Below are 26,235 nucleotides of genomic sequence, written 5' to 3' on the forward strand. Positions count from 1 at the left end.
TCCAACGTAACCAATGTTATTAATTTGCTTATTTGTTCACATACTTCTCCATGTTCATGCAAAGCATATATAAACATTTATTTTCCCAAAGTTTTACAGCACATTGTAACTCTCCTTGTGATAATACTATAAGCTGTTGTTTAAGCTCTTACTGTTTGTCAGGCGCTGTGCCACACACTTTATACGCATTATGTAATTTCTTTTAAAAATAACCCTATGAAAGTGTTATGTGTGTTTTAAACTTGAGGAAAGTCAATAGTGAGTGGCCAGGCTGGAATTTCAAATCCAACTTAGTAAGAATTCCTCATATTTGTATGGTACTTTTCAGTTTCTGAAGGATTGTCATAGGCACTGTCCTGACTGGTCTGCAGTGCCTGAGAGGTAGGATAGGCATTTTTCCCCACATTTAACAGAGGAAGAAACTGAGGCTTGGAAAGGTGATGTATCCAAGATTTTCAGTAAGTGACAGGTGAGACTTGAACCCAGGCCTTCTGATGTTTTATGTGCTTCCCGTGTATGCTGGGAACAGTCCTTGTCCTTTTACTCTCCTGGAACTAGAAGGAGACTCCAGCTTCTGTGACTTTCTGCTCATGGGGGACCGCCTGGCTTTTGGAAATTGAAGCAGTTAGAAGGCAGGGAACCTTCTAAGGATTTTTCCACCCTTACAGACTGCAAGTTTCTAGTACAGGCTTTATTTATAAAGCCATCCCTATCCTAGATTCCCTGTCTCCTTCATCAGTCCTTTCTCTCCCTGCATATGCATCATATAAGCCATATACTGCATAAGCCACACACTGAACAGTTTCTACAGGTGTCCACCACTTAAATGACCTTTCTTTTCTAACAATTCTAGTAGCTAATTTTTAAATTCTGAGGTTCTCAAAATCCTGGTATACGTTACAATTATTTTGGCACTGGATACATTCTTATGTGTCTGGTAGAGTACAGCACCATGGGACAAAATTTAGACATAGCTAGCAAAATTGACCCAGCAATTCCACTTCTAGGGTTTTGTCCCAAAGATATACTGGCAAAAAACACCCAAGAAAACCCTGTGCACAAGGATATTCATTACAGCATTATTTGTAATAGCAAAAATTGAAAACAAATGTCCATCAGTAGGTGACTAGTGGAATAATGTAGTATGTCTATGTAGTGGAGTACTCTTCAGTAGAACAAAGGAATGAGAGTATACAGTAACATGGAGTGATTCCAGGACATATTAAGTAAAAAATGCAGGGTAGAGAAAAGTGTTTAGTACTCTATCATTTGTATAAGAAAACAAGTGAAAGACATCCCATGTTCATGGATCAGAAGACTTAATAGTAAGATATTAATTTTCCCTAAATTGGTGTACAGATTCAACACAGTCTCTGTCAAAATCCCAGTTGGGATTTTTTGCAGAAAGTGACTAGTTGATTCTGAAATCCATATGGAGATGCAAGAGACCTAGAATAGCCAAAACAATCTTTAAAAAGCAGAAGAAAGTTGGAAGAATCACACTTGCAATTTCAAAATTTACTACAGAGTCACAGTAATTAAGACTATGGTACTGGCCTAAGGACAGACATGTAGATTGATGGAATGGAATTATTAATCCAGATAAACCCATGTGTCTGTGATCAGCTGATTTTCAACAAGGGTACTTAAACCATTCAGTGTGAAAAGAACAGTCTTTTTCAACAAGTGATGCTAGGGCAGTCATGTCAAAAGGACCCAGAAACCAAGTTGAAGAGGCTTCTACTGGCCAAAGATGAGATGATTTGATCATCGATTAGGATAATAATTGCATTGGATTGAAACATATCAAATATGTTTAAAATTTATGAGTTTATATACTAAAACAAAACTCATTGATTGCCTTTGGAGAGTACTAGAGAACCAACTCATTATTCAGGGTAATTACATAGTTGATTTTAGAGTTTCTTGGAATGGAAGTGTTCTAGCTAATAAAGGAATTAGGATATTAGGATACCACCATTTTGCAACCACTGAGGAGTAAATGGATCTAAGCAATCATCATCAAGACTGCAAATATTTCAGGTGGACATAACCAGATATTAAATACCTCTTGATGTAAAGTATATAGTAATCTAGCCATAAAAATAGTGGTACCTCAATCTAATCAAACCCTTGGAACTTTGAATTTGCAGGAAATACAGAGGACAAAGGAGCATGTTAAATGATATCATGGGGATTCCGTCAGTAAAACGTTTTCTGTGGGAAACTATAGACTTGGTACTGTGAGTGTAGTCAGTGGATCAACAGCATCGGCATCAACCATGAGCTTTTTAGAAATGGAGACTCTCAGGCCCCATCCCAGACCTATTAAATCAGAATCTACATTTTTAACAAGGTTTCCAGGTGATTCATATGCACTTTTTTTTCTGCTCTGTACCTTTGTCATCACATGTACATTTAAAGCTTGAGTAACACCGCTTTACAAGATAAATAATCCAGAGTCTTCAACAAAGAGATTATAAGAAAAAAAATGAGATGGAGGGGCAACGTGTTGATGAAAAGAGATTTAGGAGGCATATTAATCATCCACAAGTAGAGACCTTATTTGGATTTCATTTAAACAAACACAAATTTAAAAGTTGTGAAAAAATTAGGCAATATCTTGGATATGCTTCAAAATAAGCATATTTGTTGATAGAAATAGGTAGGGATGTAGATGAAACAGGGTTGACTACGACGTGCAAATTTTTGGGGCTGGGTGATGGGTATAAGGAGGTTTACTATTTTAATTTTTTTGTGTGTGTGAAGAAAAGAAGTTTAATTGATTCACATTTTCACAGGGTGCACAGGAAGCCTGGCTGGGGAGGTCTCAGGAAGCTTATAATCATGGCAGAAGGTGAAGGGGAAACAGGCACATCTTCACATGGTGGAGCAGGATAGAGGGTGAAGGGGAAAGTGCTACATACTCTTTAACAACCAAATCTTATGGGAACTCACTGTCATGAGAACAGCAAAGGGGAAGTCTGCTCCCATGGTCCAGTCATCTCCCACTGGGTGCCCCCTCCAACATTGAGGATTACAGTTCGACATGAGATTTGAGTGGGGACACAGAGCCAAACCATATCATTCCACATCTACCCCCTCCCAAATCTCATGTCCTTGTCACATTTCAAAGCACAGTCATGGCTGCCAAACAGACCCCCAATGTCTTAACTCATTCTAGCATTAACTCAAAAGTCCAAGTCCAAAGTCTCATCTGGGACAAGGCATGTCTCTTTGCCTATGAGCCTGTAAAACCAAAAACAAGTTAGTTACCTCCAAGATACAGTGGTGGTACAGGCATTGGGCAAATGTTCCCATTCCAACAGGGAGAAATTGGCCAAAACAAAGGGGCTACAGACCCCATGCAAGTCCAAAACCCTGGAAAGGCAGTCATTACATTTTAAAGCTCCAAAATAATTTTATTTGACTCCATGTCTCACATCCAAGCACACTGATGCAATGGGTAGGCTCCCAAGACCTTGGGCATCTATGCTCCTTTGGCTCTACAGGGTACAGCCCCTTTGGTTGCTTTCATGGGCTAGTGTTGAGTGCCTATGGCTTTTCTAGGCACATGGTGCAAGCCGTCAGTGGGTCTACCATTCTGAGTTCTGGAGGATGGTGACTTTTTTCTCACAACTCCACTAGGCAGTGCTCCAGTGGGGACTCTTTGTGGGGGCTGCAACCCCACATTTCCCCTCCACACTGCTTAGTAGATTCTCCATGAGGACTCTGCCCCTGTAGCTGACTTCTGCCTGGATATCCAGACATTTCTCTGTATTCTCTGATAGCTGTTTGGAGGCTCCCAAAATTTTGTGTTTTTAATTTTTTTCTATAATAGCTTTAAATGGGTGGGCCACTACAATGGCTGTAATAAAAAAGATAGTAACAAGTGTTGGTGAGGATGTGGGAAAAATTGGAATCTTTATACATTGCTGGTGGGAATGTAAAATGGTATAGTTGCTTTGGAAAACAGTCTGGCATTTCCTCAAAAGATTAAGCATAGGGTTATATGACCCAGCAATTCTGCTCCTAGGTATATACCTAAGAGAAATGGAAATGTATACTCACACAAAAACTTGTGCAGGAATGTTCATGGCAACTTTTAAAAATGATAGCCAAAAGTGGAAATAATCCAAATGCCCATCCACTGATGAATGGATACATAAAATGTGGTATGTCCATGCAATGGAATACTATTTGGCAATAAAAAGGAATGAAGTACTAATACATGTTTCGACATGAATGAACCTTGAAAGCATTATGTTAAATGAGAGAAGCCAGTTAGAAAGACTGTATATTGTGATTGCATTTATGAGCAATGTCCGGAACAGGCAAATATATAGAGACAGAAAGTAGATTAGTAGTTGCCAAGGGATGGGGGAGGTTTGAGGGGGAATGGGGAATCACCACCTATTGGTCAGGGGCTGCTTTTTGGGGTGATGAAAATATTCTAAAATTGATTGTAGTGATGGTTGTACAATTTTATGAATACATAAAAATCACTGAATTGTAGGCCAGGCATGGTGGCTCACACCTGTAATCCCAGCCCTTTGGGAGGCCAAGGTGGGTGGATCACTTGAGCCAGGAGTTCAAGTCCAGCTTGGCCAACATGGGGAAACCCTGTCTGTAGTAAAAATCCAAAAATTAGCTGAGTGTGGTGGCATGCACCTGTAGTGCCAGGTACTGGAGAGGCTGAGGCACAAGAATTGCTTGAACCTGGAAACTGGAGGTTGCAGAGAGCTGAGATTGCGCTACTGCACTCCATCCTGGGCAACAGAGCAAGACTCTGTCTCAAAAATAAATAACCAAATTGTATACTTTAAATGATAAATTGTAAAGCTGGGTGCAGTGGCAAGCATCCTTAGTTCCTGCTACTTGGGAGGCCAAGACAGGAGGATCTCTTGAGCCCGGGAGTTTGAGTCCAATATTAATCACAACTGATCACAACTTTTCCTCCCATAGTCGTTGGGAGGAAAGTTTGGACTAGGTTACTCCTGAAACTAGGTGATTCTAATGTGCAACCAGGGTTGAGACCCACTCTTTTTTTTTCTTTTTTTTTTTTTAATTTTTAAAAATTTTACTTTAAGTTCCGGGATACACGTGCAGAATGTCCAGGTTTGTTATGTAGATATACATGTGCTGTGGTGGTTTGCCACACTTATCAACCCGTCATCTAGGTTTTAAGGCCCACATGAATTTGGTATTTGTCCTAATGCTCTCCCCCTCCTTGTCCCTCACCCCCTGACAGGCTCCAATGTGTATTGTTTCCCTCCCTGTGTCCATGTGTTCTCATTGTTCAACTCCCACTTATGAGTGAGAACATGCAGTGTTTGGTTATGTGTCCCTGTGTTAGCTTGCTGAGAATGATGGCTTCCAGCTTCATCCAGGTCCCTGCAAAGGACATGAACTCATTCTTTTTGATGGCTGCATAGTATTCCATGGTGTATATGTGCCACATTTTCTTTTACCAGTCTATCATTGATGGACATTTGGATTGTTCCAAGTCTTTGATATTGTAAATAGTGCTGCAGTAAACATATGTGTGCTTGTGTCTTTATAGTAGAATGATTTATAATCCTTTGGGTGTATACTCAGTAGTGGGATTGGTGGGTCAGATGGTATTTCTGTTTCTAGATCCCTGAGGAATTGCTACACTGTCTTCCACAATGGTTGAACTAATTTACACTCCCACCAACAGTGTAAAAACATTCCTGTTTCTCCACAGCCTTGCCAACATCTGTTGTTTCCTGACTTTTTTAGTAATCGCCATTCTGACTGGCGTGAGATGGTATCTCATTGTGGTTTTGACTTGCATTTCTCTAATGATCGGTGATATTGAGCTTTTTTTCGTATGTTTGTTGACTGCATAAATGTCTTCTTTTGATAAGGGAGACCCACTCTTATACAGAGTTAACTATTTAGGATTATTAGAGGAGAGAGGAAATATATGGCAACCTAGAGGGAAAGCCCCAGGAATGACATCATAGTTGACCTGGAAGAGACAAAAATCTATAGGAAGGAACCTCTGGGTAAATGTAATCTGTTGCTGTAGTATTTATTGGATTAGAACTACATATGTGAAATTCTTTCTCTTCTCCAATAAGTCTGTTAGTTCAGGATTGAAACTTTTAGGTATTATACCTATAGGTATACTGACTATTAAATTACTCAAAGTGAACACAAATTTTTTTTTTTTTTTGAGACGGAGTCTCGCTCTGTCACCCAGGCTGGAGTGCAGTGGCCGGATCTCAGCTCACTGCAAGCTCTGCTTCCTGGGTTTACGCCATTCTCCTGCCTCAGCCTCCCAAGTAGCTGGGACTACAGGCGCCTGCCACCTCGCCCGGCTAGTTTTTTGTATATTTTAGTAGAGACGGGGTTTCACCGTGTTAGCCAGGATGGTCTCGATCTCCTGACCTCGTGATCCGCCCGTCTCGGCCTCCCAAAGTGCTGGGATTACAGGCTTGAGCCACCGCGCCCGGCCGTGAACACAAATGTTATCAGTGAAAGTTTTCAGTACTAATTTATAATCCAGAAACAGTCTACAAATTAATGGACTGGATGTGGTGGTTCACGCCTGTAATCCCAGCACTTTTGGAGGCTGAGACAGGAGGATCGCTTGGCCAGGAGTTTGAGACCAGCCTGGGCAACAGAGCAAGACCTTGTCTGTAAATAAAATAAAATAAAATAAATTGATTTCCCCTAAGTTTCTTTTTTCCAGAGGGTGTTCTAGATATTAGTGCAATCTTTTCTTTAAAAAAACAACCCTTACATTGTTACCTTGCCCCAGGTGAGTAGAAATAAAGCTGACTATATTATTTCCATTTCTCTTCAAAAGCATTTACTGGTCAGATAACAGCCTTCTATATTATTAGACTGGGCAGCAGAGAGGGAACCTGCAGATGTGCTGAAGATGGTGTTTGGCTTTTGAAGGGAAGCCATGGAGAACTGACCTTGAATTCTGGTTTGATTGCTCCTGGGCAAATCATTGATCACCTTGAACCTTTAGTTTCCTTAGCTCATGAATGACGTTTATACTAGGTTACTCCTGAAACTTCTACAATGTTGTAATTCACTATATCCATCTACGGAGGCTGTGAGTGTAGGATAGTGGTTAAGAGTTGTGCTATACAACCCGGGAGGCTGAGGCAGGAGAATCACATGAACCTGGGAGGTGGAGGTTGCAGTGAGCCGAGATCCTGCCACTGCACTCCAGTCTGGACGACAGAGTGAGACTCTGTCTCAAAAAAAAAAAAAAAAAAAGAATTGTACTGCAGAACTACATGACCTGCCTCTGCCACTTCCTGACTGTGACTTTGGGCAAGCTGGTTAACCTCTTTATACCTTAGTTCTCTCATCCATAAAATGGGGATGAATGATAGCATGTACCTCATGGGTTTCTTTACTATGACGTGTTTGGAGCAGTCTAGCCTATGGTAGTAGTATCGTTTTATTCTAGACAAGGTTCTCAAATTTAGGCATGTGTAGAATTTGAATCTGTTACTACAAAGTACAGTGTTATGGCTCTTATTCCATGTGATTTCTATGGAAAGATATAAAACAACTGTGTAAAAGTGTCTGGACAGTATATAGGAAGTTTTGAATGAAAAATACTCTCCAGTATTTGATGAAGCATATTAGATGTCCTAATCCTACTTTTCCCCTTACTTATATCTCCCTATTGTATATCCTCACATAGGTCAGTTCTCCTTGGGTCTCGGGGGCTTGACATATCCCACATCTCCCAGCGATTGGAGAGTCTGAGTGCAGCCACCACCTTTGAGCCTCTTGAGCCCGTGAAGGACACCGACATTCAGGTAAGGGCTGCCAAGTGCAGGTGGAACCCAGAGCATATAACCCAGGCTGAAGACCCTGGCCCTTTATTAACCAGCTGATTAAGGAATTTCAGTTTTGTTTGTTAATTTTCTTTTTCCTCAGATATTAAGAAAACAGTAGATTCAGCTTTGGAGGTATAGTGGAAAACATTGGATTATTTTCAGAGCTCTCTGTGTAGCTGAATTTAAGAAAGCAATTCCAACCTGCACTTTTTAGATTATTATAATTAGGAGAACAGATTTCTCTTCTTTCCTTGGGTTTAATCCAAGGCTCAGAGACATTAGTCTGAAGTTTCTTTCGCTTTCTTTGCTGGATCTCAAATAATTTTACTATTCGTCTTCCACATTTCTTTTTTACATCTTGCTTGTATTGGTTGGCAAAGAGCTGGGGAAAACTTAGAGTACTATTTACTGAAACCTACTCAATGATTTCCAAGAAGTGTTTGGCTGCATTAGTGGCACCAGGAAATAGTCTAATAGAGCACTCCAGTCTCATTTAACCAAACATGCCACTAGCAATCGATAGCTGTTTTAATCTAATCAGAAACTGACATAAAATTGTTAAGGAAAAAACTCACAGTCTGTTTAGTTTTTGAGGAATTGGAACACTGCATTTGCATTAGTGAAGGGACAGTGGGGCACCATTGTATTTTTTTTATCATTGATTTACCTGAAAATGAAAGGATGCCTCCTGCAGAGGCAAATTCTGGTAGAAATGGGCAATATTATTTGAGCTGAATTTGAATTAACACTCTTTACCCCAGTACTCTTCCTAAGAACCGTTTTAGTCCATCTAATGGCCACATTTCTACTGCATTTATTTGAATTCAGAAACCTAAAACTGTACTTTGAGTTGAGAGTTGAAGAACTATAGATATTTTTCCTATTGCTGCTATGTTCCCAAAGTATGAAAATCCAGTTTTTCCAGTTTTATATGCTAAATCATATTTGCCTGTCAACTTATAATTGCCTTCTCATTTCCATGTAATCTTAAAATGGCATGTATACTTTTTAAACTTTTTTTTAAGTTTTAGCCCCCCTCCCCCATACAACTGCTTGAGGCTCTCTGTTAACAAATACGTATAATAGGGATGAATAATCACCATATATTTTGGGAGTATTCCTAATAATATGGAAAGAAATGGCACCTGCTGAAAGGGTTTTTGTTTGTTTTTAATGTTGAAAATACCAAAGAAATTGTTTGTTTGAAAAACAAAGTGTTTTTTACATTTTCTTTGATATTCTTAGAGTGGATATTTGGAATACTCAACAGCATTTTGTGATGCACTTCGTGCATTTCCAGTGATGTGAAACTCCATTTTTTTTTTTACCTTAAGGTATTGACAGGTTTGTAAATGTATTGACTCGTAATGATCATCTCATGTAACCTTGTACTTAATCAAGAATACCCTCCTTCAACACTACCATTAGATGGTTTTCTGACAATATATGCTTAGTTACATCAAAGAGAATTTCTTAATTTGCAAAGAGCACACCAGAGCTTTGGTCCTGTAGCACTGAGAAATCTTTGAACTTTGAGATTAAGGATGCTTCCTTTTCAAAAGTTCACCTCTTGGCCAGGCACAGTAGCTCATGCCTCTAATCCCAGCATGGTAGGAGGCTGAGGTGAGAGGATTGTTTGAGCCTAGGAGTTCAAGACCAGCTTGGGCAACATAGTGATACCCCCTGTATTTGGCCATTCTTGCATTGCTATAAAGACATACTTGAGACTGGGTAATATATAAAGAAAAGAGGTTGAATTGGCTTATGGTTCTGCAAGCTGTACAAGAAGCATAGCACCAGCATCTGCTTCTGGGGAGGCCTCAGGGAGCTTTTACTCATGGCAAAAGGTGAAGTGGGAGCTTGCATGTCACATGGTGAAAGCAGGAGCTAGAAAGAGTTGGACGGGGTTGGGGGGTGTGCAGTGGGTGCCACACACTTTCAAACACCAGATCTTATAAGAACTCACTATCATGAGGACAGCACCAAGAGGATGGTATTAAACCATTCATGAGAAATCTGCTCCCATGATCCAGTCACCTCCCACCAGGCCCCACCCCCAACATTGGGGATTACAGTTCAACATGAGACTTGGCAGGGACATGTGTTCAAACTATGTCACTCTGTCTCTACAAAGATAAAAAATTATCGGGGTATGCTGGCGCACGCCTGTAGTCCCAGCTACAGGGGTAGGCTGAGGTGGGAACATCACTTGAGTCCAGGAGGTTGAGGTTGAGGCTGCAGTGAGTCCTTCCTGTGTGCACCACTGTACTTAAGTCTGGGTGACAGAGCAAGACCCTGTCTCAAAAACAAAAAACAACTCACCTCTTTGTTGTGCTGTTCCAGAATAGCTTCAAAAATGCAAAATGGTCAGTCCAAGATAACTTTTGATTAATTAGGAATTGATCATCTAGACCTGAAGTAAGTTAAAGGCTTACTAGTTTTGAAATAAGTTCTCTGTTGACTTCATCTTCTTACCAGCGAAGGCTTAAAGGAGAAGATTTAGCTTTGGCCTAATCTGGGGAAACTCTGTTTTATCAACAGGGATTGGCGGTTTTAAGTTGTGTTGTGTGGTTCAGTTGACCTGTGCTTAAACTTCTATACACATATCCTTCCCTGACTTCCTGTTTAGTAACCAAGTGCAAGAGCCAAGCCAGCTTGCACTCCTGGCACGGAGTGATCCTCCTCTTAATTCTTCTCATAACGTGTTGGTTATCCAAGAAGAGTAAACTTGGACATTTTCAGTAATTTGTCTTTAGAAAAGCCACATATACTATTTGATGGACTTTTTTTTTCATTTCTTTTAATTGCTTAATTGAGATATAATTCACATACCATGAATCTGATGGACTTTTGTAATTGAACTTCTGTTTTTCAATCAGTGCATTTTTTTGGGGTGAGAATGCACCCTAATTCCATGTGCTATCAGTCAGAGTGAAACTATTATGTCAATTTATAAGCCACTTAAAGTACTGTTCATAAAAAGGAAATGCTGATGCATTCTTTGACAAATACTGTCCAGGACTTTGTACTATCCCTTGTTTGCATTACTTATAAGCTTAAAGACATTTTGCCATGTATGCATTGTCCTTTTCTATTTGGTAAACATTGATTATATTTCCTTCTGCTTCTAATGGAGCTTGAAATTAATATGGGTTTTTGTTGTTACCATTTCGTTGTTTGTCATAATCAATAATGTTTGTGCGCATTGTGAATGCATTTTTTTAAAATTGCAGTGACCAGCAGAGGTAGTATATTAAAGAAATGCCACTAAAATATATGTGTGGATGATACTAGTAGAATTTTTTTAATGTTTATTGATTTTATTTTTTGGAAATGGTCATAAAGAAGGCCTACATTTGTGTAATAGAGGTGAAGAGTGATAACAAGACATGCTGCTAAAACAGCTGTACTGGATCTTTTCTAAATGACCTTGTAGTGCTTGGGAGTGTGTGTCCTCTCACAGAGATCCACTTGCTCACTTCTGTTTTTGGAGAAAAAAATATTGAGGGCATATTGCACATCTTTACTGTGATCTGAACAGATCTAATGTATCATGGATAATGTATTATATAATAATAAAGTGCAAATTTATATAGTTCAGTTATATTCTGGGCTTTTTCACTAGAATGCATGTATATTTCAAGAAGTCTATGCAGAAATAGCCTGAGTTGGCCATGAAAATGGGAGGTGCAGTTTCTCAGCATTAGGCTATAATATTTTTAAATGGCATTAGACTTTCAAAATAACTAAGAGTGGAATTGGAATGTTTCTAACACAAAGAAATGATAAACACTTGAGGTGAAGGATATCCTGATTGATGATTTGATCATTACACATTGTATGCTTGTATCAGAGTATCATGTATACAACATGAATAAATATATTATGATGTATCCCTAATAATAAAAATATTTTTAATGGCATTAGACCATTGCAGAGCAATAATAAATAATTGCCAAACTTACTATATTAAATTCCTAGGGATGCTGTAACAAAGTACTGCAAACTTGGTGGCCTAAAACAACAGAAGTTTATTCTGTCACAGTTCTGGAATCCTGAACTTTGAAATCAAGGTATTGGCAGCACCACATTCTCTCCATAGGCTCTAGGGGAGACTCCTTTCTCTTCTGGCTTCTGACTGGCTCCTGACATTCCTTGGCTTACGGCAGCATAACTTCAGTCTCTTCCTCTGTCTTCACAAGGTTCTTCCTTGTGTGTGTCAGGTCTACCTTTTATGTCACATAAGGACACCAGTCATTGGATTTAGGACCCACCCTAAATCCAGGATAATCTCTTCTTGAGATCCTTAATTACATTTGCAAACACCCTATTTCCAAGTAAGGTCACATTTACAAGGACCAGAGGTTGGGACCTGGATATATCTTTTTGTGGGACACACACTTCAACCCACTGTACTTATAGTGCCAGAAATTTTAAAACTGTTACTGTAAAGAATGAAACATCTTCAAATCTAACTCCATTTCACATCCACGGGCAGTATTGGGATAAGATATCCATTGCTAGTCGTTCAATACTGCAGGTCCCAACTAAGTCTCTCATGTCATCCTCATCATTCTCTTTTGAGCCTTTGGGAAATGAGGGTGACTACTTATCTCTGATTTCAGAATTTAATAGTAGTTACTCTTTCTAAACATGTTAACAGTCTGTAATGTATTTGAGAGGTGTATCTAGAGACATTTTTCAACTAGAAACTCTCTGCTTCTTAAAGTATTGAATACGTAGTTTTTAAGGTAAGTATAGATGGCATTACATTTTGGCATTTTTCCAAGGTAGAAGGAACTGCTTGTGTGTGTATATATATGTAAATGCCCAACCCATTCTTTTTTCTTTTATAACTTATATCTTTGCTCACTGCCTTCACTTGTCCTGGAACATCCAAGCCCTAATTTCAGTCTAAGACCCTTAAGCTTTCCTTAGATATCACCTCTTCCCTAGTCTTAATAGATCTGTCTTCCCCACAGCCTCCAAATATAGTATATTGGCTTCCATGCTTAGGAAAAGACAAAACTTTCTGAATGCTTCCTTACAAAGTAAATAGAAATCTAGATTATGTTGTTGGAATTGACTTAGCAGCCAATTCTAATCTTAGTTAAGTGAAAATTCAGCTCCTGCTACCACCGCCCTCTCCCCTAAAAAAAAGACTCTGTTCTGAAGGTCTTCATAATCTGCCTAAATCTCCAGATGGAAATCTGTCCTATATGAGTAAAGAGGAAAAGAAGTGATAAACAGGATAAAATACCTTAAAAAAATTAGAGTCAGGGAAACTGATCTACCATATGTAAGACAAAAGGTGTGATAATAATTGACTATTAAAAACTTGTTTTGCTTGCCACGCACTGTGTCTATAACATATTCATCATTTTCTTCCTTTTTCTGTCCTTGGAAATGTAGAATATGCTGAAACCACTTTTAGTTTGTCTTTTAAATAGTAAAATAGTAATAGTAAGAAGAAACTAATTGGCTTTGGTAAGTATAAAAATGAATCAATGGCCGGGTGCGGTGATCCCAGCACTTTGGGAGGCTGAGGCAGGCAGATCACTTGAGGTTAGGAGTTCAAGATCAGCCTGGTCAACATGGTAAAACCCGTCTCGACTGAAAATACAAAAATTAGCTGGACATGTTGGCGCACGCCTGTAATCCCAGCTACTTGGGAGGTTAAGACAGGAGAATCACTTGACCCGAGAGGTGGAGGTTGTGGTGAGCTGAGATGGCACTGCTGCACTCCAGCCTGGCCGACAGAGAGAGACTCTATCTCAAAAAATAAATAAAATTTAAAAATGAATCAATAGTGTTGTAACCCCTTATCACCTGAATTATTTTTATAGTCTTTTAGTTTTCTATCTTCTGCTCCTTAAATGCAGCTATATATAACAGCAAAGAGGAAAAGTAGTTGCTCATTAATTGGGTGTTTGTAGTACTGGCAAGTTGTTGGTTGGGAACAGGTTGCAGAAATCCTGTGGCAGTTTGTTGGAAAGAGGGTCAGATTTGCCTAGAATGATTAGTATGCTAAAAGCTCTTTAGGAATTACTGGCAAAATATTAATAATGAAGAAAAAGTGCAGTAAAATTTCCTTAGCTTGAATCAGTTAAGGGAAAGTACAGTCTGAATGGGTAAACAGTATCTTAATTCTAAGACTGAAAGAAATGCAGTTGTCATTTTCATCTGTTTCTGAAACTGAAACTGCTAAGTATGTTTACCAAAAAAAAGTATTATTACCAGACCTGCTTTAGCAAATCTAAGGAAGAGATGAAGTTCTTGAGAGCTGCATCTGTTTGCGTACTGATAATTTGTGTAACGATTCTGAGAAATGGTTTCAGTAGGCAGAACATCCCTGTCTTCCATCTTGTTTCTGTTCTTAATATGCCTGAGTAGGCTCTTCTGCACAAAATGGTGATCTAGCCCAAATTGGATGATTTTGAACTGATGAACTGTGGACCCTGAAGGAATAAGACTTTACTCTCTAAATATTTTCACATAATATAAAAATATGAGGGACTATTCCATGGAATCTAATGGTGTGAAGGCTTTTAGTTAAGCATTTGTGTTATTGATCTCCTTTGTTATATTCCTCTTGTTCCTAAGAGAATGAACAGGATGTTCATGATACCCTTTCTTTTGAGTTTTTAGAGGGATTTAATGGATATTTGAGTCTTGGTCTTTCTCAGCTTATGACAGCTGCCCATCCTGGACTTAAAACAACCTATAGTTAATGCTCCTGGGCTCAGTAGGAGTGATGAATCTGATAATCACCATATCCAAAGTCTGTTAGTTGGAGAGAAATCCTTTCCTGGGACACTGGGTACATTTTAGGCCAAGATTTGGGTGTAGTGACTGAATTGCATGTAGAAAAGACATTACATCTTACTGTGCCGTGTTCTGGTTCAGGGACAATAAGTGGTGCCAAGCTTTGTCCCCTATGTGAACACAGTGGTGTCTACATCACACCTACTTAATAAACATATTTGCTGTTCCTTGTCATTAAACCTGACCCAGTATAAATCTTAGAGTTGGTAAAAAACAAGTAAACCTGTAAAAAAAAAATAGTGTCTTCATAGAGGCAGGCTGATGTGGCATCCTCATTCGTGTTTATAATTAGGTAGCCTAATGCTGATCACAGTGGTAAGAAATTGAAATGATTTAATTTTTCTGCCTGTCCGTGATAAGGGAAAAGGTAGGCATTGTGGTCTGGTGGCAAAGTATGCAATTACATTAAAGTATTCTGTGAATGGAATTAAAAATGGTAACTTTGGAATAAAAATGGGTCTGGGGAAAATGTGAAAAACTGCTTTTATGTGAGCCAGGGATATAAAATTTCAGCCTTTTTATTTATCCATTCACACTTACTCCTGAATGCAGAGCTTTCAGAACAAGCAAGTAAATGGATGCTGAATGCATTCTGAACGAACAGGAAATGACAGGCTTTTTTGTCTTCTAGGAGGTTTCTTATATCCTGTAGTGAGCAAGAGAATATCAATTACCAACTTAAAGAAGAAAGAAGTTGGAATGGTTCTCTAAGAGTATTTTGGAACAAGCCCTGTGGCTAAAATATTTATCTGACATTTTAATAGAAGACTTCAGATATTGACCAGGCTCTGGTGTCTTTGAACTGGAGTTGAGTTGTCCCCTCCCTCCTTCACCAGCTGTCTCTTAACCTGCCGATATCCATTGATGCCCCAGCACTCTGGAGATGAGAAAGGTAGATTGACATCTTCAGTCTGGCATCTATAAATTGCTTGGTTGCAGGAACCAGAAATAGGCATGTCTTTTTATCTGCTGAACTATTTGATACTGGAGTAGTTGTGATTTAAATGGTGGTTAAAGCCTTGTCAAATATTGAATGTTTTACTGTAGATCAGTCTGTTGTTCTCAGGTGGCAGCCCTTTACCCAGTGTGCCACTTTGATCTGCTTGCCACAGCACCTTGTGATCTCTTATTTCTGTTTTGGAATGTTCGATCCAAAGCTGTGCAGGCCTACAGCCTGATGTGGCAGTTGGCAAACTGAGGCTTCTCAGTTACAAAACTTTGGAGCCCAGGTTGTTGGTGTCTCACTAAAAATCCATGATCTGCAGTAGAACTGAGAGAGGGGATTACATGGAGGGGAGACCCTTGGCTTTACTTCTTTTTGTTTGTTTGTTTGGTGGAGACCAGGAAAAGAAGCTGGGAGGTAAGACAGGCAACATCCCCTACTGACAAGACCTAGACTTATAATTTTCTTTTTTTTTTTCCAGGGTATCAAGCTTAGGCAGCAAGGCATGCCTAATTCTTCTTTTTGTTTTTTTAAATTATACTTTATGTTCTAGGGTACGTGTGCACAACATGCACGTTTGTTACATATATATACACGTGCCATGTTGGTATGCTGCACCCATTAACTCGTCATTTACATTAGGTATATCTCCTAATGCTATCCCTCACCCCACCCCCTCCCTACAATAGGACCCGGTGTGTGATGTTCCTCTTCCTGTGTCCAAGTGATCTCATTGTTCAGTTCCCACCTATGGGTGAGAACATGCGACTTAGCGTTTTCTTTTGCTGCAGTGTTCTAAGAACCAGTGTGTATTGCTGTGTTTTAAAACATCTTTCCATTTCACAGATGCTCAGCTTCCATCTTGCACTTCAGATATGGAGAGGCTGAATGTGTTCCCCAAGCCCAGGTTGCTGGCAGCCATGCTGGGACTAAGGCCCTTGATTCTGACAGCTGCTGGTCTGCAGCGATCACAAGATCAGCAGTGGTGCACACACCACTTTAATTATTCTGGAGGACAGAAGGGTCAGTCCTTCCCTCTCACTGTGGAGTGGCTGTGAGGCTGAGATGCCATCAGCAAAATCCTGCCTGTGCTTTCCAGAAAGCTGCAGCACTTGAAGCATTGCAGCAGAATCTGCTGAGCAGGGCTGGGCGGGACACAGCTGCCAAGAAATTATTCAGAAAGAACCCTTGTCTTATAAGACATATTTGCAATGAAGACTAGGCTATTTGTTTAATTTATGAAACAAAAGGGAGGGAGGGTTAGGTCAGCAGAATGTAGGTGGGAGTGTGGATTTACTTGCTGATTTTTTAAAATTACTAATTTGGTTTATTTCTTTGAATGGGATGAACAAAAGGATATGGGGGAGAGTTTCTTCCACTCCTCCCCTTTCTTTAAAAAAAATAGTATATTTTAAAATGCTGTTGCTATCTTAGGGACAGGTAGAAACAGCCATGGAAGGTTATATGATATACTTGATTTGCTCAAGGTACCAGAATACACTAGTGTGATATTCCCTGGGAGTTTTCTCTCCTCTTCTAGTAGGTTCTGTCACTTTCACAGTGCACATCAATCTTTCTCAACAGGAGTACCAGTCTCTAAATGAGCAGGGCCTGGCGGACCCTTGAAAGTTTATGGGCGTTTACAGGATCATTTAATTCTGTAATGAGGTCCTAAACTGCCCCAGATGTCTTAGCATTGAATGAATATGGTGGTAGGTGTTATTCATTCAAAAGGTGCTTTTACTGAATCAGTGCTTCTCAAACCAGTTTTTTTTTTCTTCACTTTGCTTCAGACTGAGAGATACTTTTATAAAATATAACAAAAATGAATTACTAGGAAAAAAAGACATGCAAAATATAAGCCCTTTTTAAAATTGGATTTGATAGCTATAAAATTACTCAGTTTGCTATAAAAATCTCTAAATCCTTATTGTCGGTTTTTGCACTTATCTGCTGCAGACTGGGAGCAAACCATTTGCGGAACAGTGTGCCTTTGACCGTATTTTGGGTACCACAAGTTTAAATAGTTGTGTTTTTCTCTCCTTCCCTCTTCCTTCCCTGTTTCTCACCATTGCAGTGAAACATAGTACCAGAGACATTAAATTCTTGTCTTTCGGCCAGGCGCAGTGGCTCATGCCTGTAATCCCAGCACTTTGGGAGGCTGAGGTGGGCGGATCACCTGACGTCAGAAGTTTGAGACCAGCCTGACCAACATGGAGAAACCCCATCTCTACTAAAAATACAAAATTAGCTGGGTGTGGTGGTGCATGCCTGTAATCCTAGCTACTCGGGAGACTGAGGCAGGAGAATTGCTTAAACCCGGGAGGCGGAGGTCGCAGTGAGCCAAGATTGCACCATTGCACTCCAGCCTGGGTGACAGGAGCGAAACTCTGTCTCAAAAAAAAAAAAAAATTTTTTTTTTGGCCAGGTGCGGTGGCTCCCAGCACTTTGGGAGGCTGAGGCGGGCCGATCACAAGGTCAGGAGATCGAGACCATCCTGGCTAACACGGTGAAACCCCGCCTCTACTAAAACATACAAAAGATTAGCTGGGCATGGTGGTGAGTGCCTGTAGTCCCAGCTACTCAGGAGGCTGAGGCAGGAGAATGGTGTGAACCTGGGAGGGGGAGCTTGCGGTGAGCCGAGATGTGCCACTGCGCTCTAGTCTGGGTGACAGAGCGAGACTCCATCTCAAAAAAAAAAATTGACTTTTGTTTTACCCCAGCTAACATAGGGAGGCAGAGACAAGGTTTATCGAACATTTATTATGTTCAGATGCTGTGCTAAGCACTTCCTAGGCTTGCTCATTTAATCTTCCCAGCAACCCTCTGAGGTGGATACTTACTGTTAACCCCATGTCACAGATGAGGAAGCTAAGGCTTACAGAGGCTAGGGATGCCAGACCAGAGCTCCAGTCTGTTGATTTGAGTCTAATACTGTGCTCTTAGCCGCCTAGGCTTTAAATTTCATTTGCAGACTAAGACTGTTTTAGTAAAGGAGTGAATTTTTTCAGAATGTATTAGAAGGAGGAAAGTTAGTGAAAGTATAAAATAGAAGTATAATTGATCTTTCATTTAGAGCAAAATAAAGAGTAGAAAGCCCACAGTGCCAGAGAAAAGTATACCATCTTTTGAATGGATGTGGTAGTCATAGCTCTTATTTACACAAGCTTAGTAGTAAAATAACGGTGATTGAGGAAGAAGCCAGAACATACTTGCTCAACCCTGATGTGAACTCTTGCGGAGTGTTGGGAGGTGGTGGTTGAGGGGCATTCACTTTGCAGAAAGACCAAACCTATTTCATCCGTTTATCTCCAGGTGCTTGCTTTTTTTTTTTTTGCCATAGTTTTCTGCTTGCTGAGCTGTCAGTTTAATTTACTGTCTAAAACTCAGCCTATTATTTTTCAGGTTTGCTGCCCTACAGGTATACTGTAAAGGATTTCTGTGAAATCCTGGAGCAGCTTTTAGTTTCAAAATGCCAAAGCTTTGTGCTTGTGAAAATAGGTTGTGTTCAGCTTCTTGCTTGATCATCTTTGTTTTGTTTTGCTTCTGAAGCTGAACTTGAGTTAGAAGCATGATGCTAGAAGCAATTTAAAGGGCACATCAAGTTTTTACTGTAATACTGAACTATTGATTGTTGACTTATTTGTAGGTTTAATGCAAACCCATTTCCTTACTTAGCGTCTGACTGGCCATTAAGCCCTGGCAGTGTGCCGGAATGTTGAAATCTTGTATTGCATAATACGATTTGTCTGTCTAAGGGTATTATGTGTATTTGGTTTTAAAGACACAAAGCCCTCAACTTTGTGTGTATATTCCAGGATACAAGACAGATTTCTCTACAGCAAAATTCTTCATGTCTAAGAGTGTAAAAGTGAGGAATTGACTTTCAGCTGAACATTAACACCTGATGTCTTGCTAACTGGTACTCTTTGGGCTATCTGGCTTTTATAAACAAACACAATCTAGCATAACAGAATCTAGCATAACCTAGCATAACAGAATCAGGAAGAGAAGACTAAGCAGGGAAGGGAGAAGGGGTGTCAGTGAGTATGGAAGAGTAGGTGACAATTAGGTTTGCCTGGTTCTGCTCTGCTGGCATGGAGTTGAAATTAGAATCTAGGTGAAGAGCTGGTATAGTGTCCTGTTCATGGAGAGAGCTGGCCAGGGGCTCAGGAGTGGTTGGAGAAGTCATCACTGGTCACAAAAAACTTTCACTCTCTTCTTTCACAGCCTGGGCATCTTTTGACTGGAGTAAAAGGTGTGTTTTCACCCCTCGAGTTAAGGCTGAGGGAGTGAGATGACAAAAACATTACATCTGTGACTTTGAGAGCAAATGAGAACCCAATGGCTTTAAGCAGGAAAAATGGACTTCCCCCACCCCCACCAATCACAAAAATAAGATGGGCTTAATTCAGAAAATTTGGAAAATGGCTCCATAGTCACTTTCTTGACTGCTGTACTCCCCCTTGAAGTTGTTAGAACAGGTACCATTTGGGGAGTGTTGAACTTTTTAAACCAGATACTTGAAACAGTAGAACATCTGCTGTTTGAAATGACAAGGAAAATTGATAATAGAGAAGTGAGGGACTGGTACATGAAAGTGTGTTAGAAATAGACTGTAAAAGTGGCCCTCATAGGCCGGCGCGGTGGCTCGTGCCTGTAATCCCAGCACTTTGGGAGGCCATGGCGGGCGGATCACGAGGTGAGAAGATCAAGACCATCCTGGCTAACACAGTGAAACCCCATCTCTAGTGAAAAATGAAAATAAAAATGTGGCCCTCGTAGCTCAAAATTGGTCAATTCCTATAAATTGACACAGTGTCTTTTCCTTTATTCTGTAGTGGAAAGCTTCCTTATGTGCAAAAAGGGATCAGAGATGTGCTGATTTCATGGACAACCCTTACATCATTTCATTATCCCCTCAAACTGTTTAGAAGGCTGGTTATTGAGAAGTTCTGTGACTTTGTCCTAATTTGGAATATTTAGGGGGAAGTAATAGGCCTGGAACTTTGTATGAACTTTGAGGGACACATCACAATAATCTTTTCATTTGTATGGTACTTTTCAGTGGGCTTTGTCATTCTGTTGTTCCACACTACAGTGTATAAGATGGATTGATTGAGTGTTGGCATCATCTTTATTTAAAAGGGGAAGAAATTGAGACTAAGATAAATTAGTTACTATAAAAGGTGGAATTTGAACCCAATAATTCTTTTTTTTTTTTTTTTTTGTGAGACAGAGTCTTGCTGTGTCGCCCAGGCTGGAGTGCAGTGGCACAATCTCGGCTCACTCCAAGCTCCACCTCCCAGGTTCACACCATTCTCCTGCCTCAGCCTCCGGTGTAGCTGGGACTACAGGCACCCGCCACCACGCCCGGCTAATTTTTTTTTTTAGTAGAGACGGGATTTCACCGTGTTAGCCAGGATGGTCTCGATCTCCTGACCTTGTGATCCACCCGTCTCAGCCTCCCGAAGTGCTGGGATTACAGGCGTGAGCCACCGCACCTGGCCCCAAATAATTCTTTATACCTTGCTTGTCCTGTAGTCTTACTTTTCTTATGCCTTGCTGAGGAAGGCATCAAGTGATGGATTCGTTGGGTAAATGCCATATTATTCTTTTCTGCAAAGACACTAAGCCAGTTTTTTCACTACTGGTCGAATTTCTTAATGTTTTGTCCCTGCCTTTCCTCTGACTGTTTCTCATCTGTTTTCTATGGAATGACATTTCCATTTATTCCCTCCAGCATGAAAGACTTGCTGGTTAATTAAATTAGGGATGGGAATGCTACTTAGAAGAGTAATTTGGCATGATTGGCTTCTGTGGACTATACACCGAGTGGTGAGAAACCTCATTTTTTCCATCTGAGATATACTTTGGAACAAAAAGTGATACTGATGTTTGTTGATACTGCTGACATAGTTTACTGCTGTTTTCCTTTATGTGAAGTGGTGCTGGGTTTATGCTGTCTGAGTAGGTCATTGCTGCCAAGCAAAAGAAAAGTAGCAAACTGAAACAAATGCCATATTGGGAACTTTAGGTGGGCTGGAAGGAATGTCAGGGGTTTTAGAGCAGATTGAAGGAAATATTTCTTTGTTTTGTTTTTGTTTTTGCCATTGTATTGCTTTGCGCTTTACGCTGGATACCACCTTCTCTGTTCCCTTCCCTTTCTCATTCTTTTTCTTTTTTAGTCTTTTCTCCTTTCTTCCTTTCACTTTTGCTTTCCTTCTGTCCTTTGCATCCCCCTCTCTGCCACCTGTCCCCTTGCCTCAGCCTTTTTAGACTGGCTGTCAGCAGGAGCTGCCATTGCTAATGGGAGTGTACCAGATGCCTCAGTGGTATTGAGGGCAAAAGAAGGGTAGAGAACATGGTTGGGCAGAATTTTTTCTCATATTTCTGATCAAGTGTGAGCTGTAAAAACATGGCTGTTAGAATGGCTCCCACAGCTTGGCAGTACGCACCCACCAAAGCTATCTTCCTGTGGAATGAGCACAATTGGAGAGTGAGATTGGACTCCGGATTCTTTATACCTTGTATATACCTTTATACCTTGCTGAGGAAGGCATCACGTGATGGATTGGTTGGGTAAATGCCATATTATTCTTTTCTGCAAAGACACTAAGCCAGTTCTTTCACCACTGGTCGAATTTCTTAATGTTTTGTCCCTGCCTTTCCTCTGACCGTTTCTTACCTGTTTTCTATGGAATGCCATTTCCCCATCGGGGGCCCGGAAGCTCTGTGGGAGCCTAACCTTGCTGTCCATCAGAGGTGGGCCTCTTCTTTGTTTCTCCACTGCCCTACATACTCTCATTACTTGTGTTTTCTGCATTGGCAAACCCCAAATAAATGGAATTTAGTTTTATTTGTCTAGCCAGTTTGCTCATGTTCTGCTCTTATAGTATGTACCCTGAAGTGCATTTCCTTACTTTGGCCGTTGCCTGAAGCCTCTGCTAATTTTCTACCCTTGTTTTTTAGTGTCTGACTCAGCTTGGTATTGAGGGCCTGTAAGAGTTTTCTGTTACAGTACTGTGTGATATTGCGAAATATGTATTTGGTCTTGGACCCTGTTTCCTCCAGCCTGCTGGGAAGGGAGAGGAGCTGAAGGTTACGTTGATCACCAGTGGCCAGTGGTTTAATCAGGCATGCCTACATAAGGAAGCCTCCATAAAAGCCCAAAAGGAAGTCTTCTGTGTTGATTGTCATTGTGTTGTGAGAGCAGAGGAGACACAGTTTGAATTGGTTTGTCCTCACAAGTACTTAGTAAGCCGAGGTTTGAGGTGAGAGTTACAACTTATTTCTTATTAGAGGATTGATTACACATTAAAGCCAATTCTAAGTAGAGAGAGAACAGGGAAAGAAGACGTTTGGTTGTATTTCTTTTGTTTCGGAAATGAAGTTGTAAATTAATCTACCTCCCAACCTCATATATGCTTTTCACCATTTGTTAATTATTCATTCTACTTTCTCTTTTGAGGATGGGGCAGTGTTACGGGATGGGGTTTATTTTGGAGCAACAAGTGCATTGCAGAGCCTTTTAGGCGTCTAGGCTTTTCCTTGGGAGTTAGGAAGGGGAAGGAGCCACTGATCTCATCTCTGTCTTTGTATTAACTTTCTAGCTCAGGTTGGGTTTAATTTCCTCCTCCATTCCTCTCCTGCCCTGAACACCTTTGGCAACCAGAAAAAAGCCTTTTGGTCAGTGATTCTAGAGTGTGGCGCTCAGACCGGTAGCATCAGCATCACCTGGGAACTTTTAAGAAATGTGATTCTCAGGCTCCTCCCCAGACCTGTTGAATCCAAATCTCTGAGGGTGCAACCCAGAGTCTGTGTTTTAACAAGTACTCTAGCTTGAGATCTACTGAATTAAGTGATAACAGAAGTCTGGTGTAGGTAAACCTACTTTTCTAGGTGTCGCTGCCAACTTTTAAACTCAGTCCACCTGTGGACTAATACTAATTTTTTTTTTTTTTCACTAAACTGTAAACAAAGCAGCCTGCAAAGCAGTGTATTTATCTTTTAAGTGTTTGAGTCCATAAAAAATTTGTAACCACCTTTGTTTTTATCTTTGCTTCATCGAGGACATAGTGTTCAATATAATATATGTTTAAAACATATATATTTTAAAACTTACAACTTATAATTTGTCAGTTATAATTGTTTTCATCATAGAGGTATTGAATCTGATATTAAGGCTGTAGCTCAAAATATACTACCTAAAAAGTAGAGCCCAGAGGACAATAAAGAAGAGAGGGAGACATGGGAAAGGAAAGTGGGAGGATTAATAATCCCATCTTAGTTAATCATCATTACCCTCTCTGATTGCTGTGAGCGGATGTGCTGTTGCTTCTGCAAATGTTAATAATTCATGGATGGACTATGCCAAAAGAAGGCCTTAAATCTGGTCTCTCAGCAGATTAAATACACCGTCTGCCATCAGTAGGAGCCAGGAGAGATGAAAGATGGACTTGTTGTTTTTATTCATTAACCTGATTTCTCTACCTTTCTCCCAGCTCCTCTCATTCTCATTTTGTTCACCTTTTCATTTGCTTCTCTCTGTATGCCCCCCCAACCCCACCATTAAATGTGTGCTAGGGATTTTGGGTCTACTGTTAATGACATTAGATTTTACTTTTCCTTAGCTGCTAGTAACAACAGATGCCATGAGAGAAAGCAGAGAAGCAGAATAAGTATTTCTTTGGAAATGTCTAAATCAGTCTGCATATTTGAAAAATGTATTAAAATGTGCTGCCTGTGTTTTAGAAATCATTTGAAATGGCTTCTCTTGGCTTTGAAGAGAATCCTATTGTATAGATAGTTGAAGATATATGCAGTGCTCTTACTTTATCCTGGTCTGGTGGTATTTTCTCATTTCACAGATGAAGAAACTGAGGCATGAGGTGAATGATTTGGTTACCTAGAACCCAGTTGTTCTGACTCTATTTTCAGTATGCTTTCCATTGGACTTGATCACTGCTTGATTTTAGAATTCATATGTGGGTGGTCCTATCAGTCACCAGATTAAGTTTTGTTTTGTTTTGTTTTTGAGACAGAGTCTCTTGCTCTGTTGTCCAGGCTAGAGTGCAGTGGTGTGATCTGGGCTCATTGCAGTCTCCACCTCCCAGGGTCAAGTGATCCTCCCACCTCAACCTCCCGAGTAGCATGCCACCATGCCTGGCTAATTTGTTGTGTTTTTTCTAGAGACAGGGTTTCACCATATTGCCCAGGTTGGTCTCAAACTCCTGAGCTCAAGCAATCCACCTACCTTGGCCTCCTAAAGTGCAGAGATCACAGGTGTGAGCCACCACACCCAGCCCAAATTAGGTTCTAATAATGTGTAGGTAGCTTCATAGGAACACTTCACCAGATTAAATGCTAAATGATAGTTTGCCAAGAAACACTACAGTTGGAAAAGGCTGATGACCATCTGGAGTTATGTAGACATTCCTAGAACTTCTGAATAATAATACTCAGCAATTTATAGGTTAATCAGTCACGTTGAGCACTTATTTGTGCATGATGCTGTGTTAAGCACTTTAAGTGGATGTAATATAGTCCCCATTCTTATTACAGTTTCAGTATTTTAGGTTTTCCTGAGGGAATCTGGCTACTTAAAATGCTCCAGTATCTTCTTAAGGGTGTGAGATGGCAAAATAGTAGAACTGGAAACATTTTGGTCTCCTCAGTAGTCTGCTGGAGGACTTAGTGTTAAGAAGCATGTTAATAAAACTGGACCATTGTTTTTAAAACCATTTGCGCATCCCTGCTGGAAGACTGATGGAGAGAACAGTGTTGGGAAAGTGGATTTTAAAATCAGCCTATTTTTCCAAAAAAAATTTTAGAATTGCAGATCCTTGTGCCCCTATTTTGAGATGAGGAGGGCACAGGTACAGGGATGAAAGCCCAACCCAGTATTTTATAGGGCCCCATAGACAAGGCCACCCCTCCCTTGCCATGGTTGTCTATCCTGACCTGAAGTAGGGGTGAAGAAAGGCAGGGGTGCTCTCACCTCTCTCACCCTTCGTGTAGGACCGGTATCCCACAGGTCATTACCGTAGTTGCTATTTCAAATTCATTTTACTGTCATTTCTCAGCATTTTTACTCTGGTTATAGTTTTTTTTTTTCTTAAGGTTTATATCTTTGAATATACTTTTATTTGTTGATGCCAGATTTTTTTTTTTTTTTTTTTATCGCTTTGAGGAATGCGATTTTCAATTTTATAATAGGGATTGATGGAAAAATAAAATTTTGCCTTTAAGTTTTCTTCATAGAAAACTTTCAGAAAGCTACATTTTATTTATGTCAGTGGGTAAAACTCTAACCTGATAATGAAAGAAATAGTTTTTTTTTCGCTTGTTTAAATCGTTGAGGGTTGGATAATTTTAATAATCCTTTTCTTTCTGTTGAGGAGTCTTTTATTTTGTATTTTTCTTACCAGTATCTGGCCATATCACTGTTTTCCAGATAGTAGCACAAATAATGAATATGTGCAAAAACTATATAAAAATTAAGGTTTTAGTGTCTTTTCTTTAACATAATAGTAAAATTATGATGGACTCTGCTTTTAATAAGCAAATCCAAATCTGAATATCTGGATTTGTAAAGAAACCTTGGGACAATGTTCAGCTTTAGTATTC

General features: G+C 40.0%; 1 protein-coding gene across 3 annotated transcripts in view; it reads left to right on the forward strand.

The window, feature by feature from the left end:
- NUP93 (nucleoporin 93) overlaps nt 1-26,235 on the forward strand; it is a 115,570-nt gene that overhangs the window by 19,645 nt on the left and 69,690 nt on the right. For all 3 annotated transcript variants that reach the window (XM_033218471.1, XM_033218472.1, XM_033218473.1), the window contains exon 3: nt 7,700-7,817. In XM_033218471.1, the coding sequence (XP_033074362.1) occupies nt 7,700-7,817 (118 nt within the window). The remainder of the gene's footprint in view (nt 1-7,699; nt 7,818-26,235) is intronic.

Source organism: Trachypithecus francoisi, unplaced genomic scaffold, assembly GCF_009764315.1.
Source record: "Trachypithecus francoisi isolate TF-2019V2 unplaced genomic scaffold, Tfra_2.0 Lachesis_group10, whole genome shotgun sequence".
Classification (NCBI taxonomy): Eukaryota; Metazoa; Chordata; class Mammalia; order Primates; family Cercopithecidae; genus Trachypithecus; species Trachypithecus francoisi.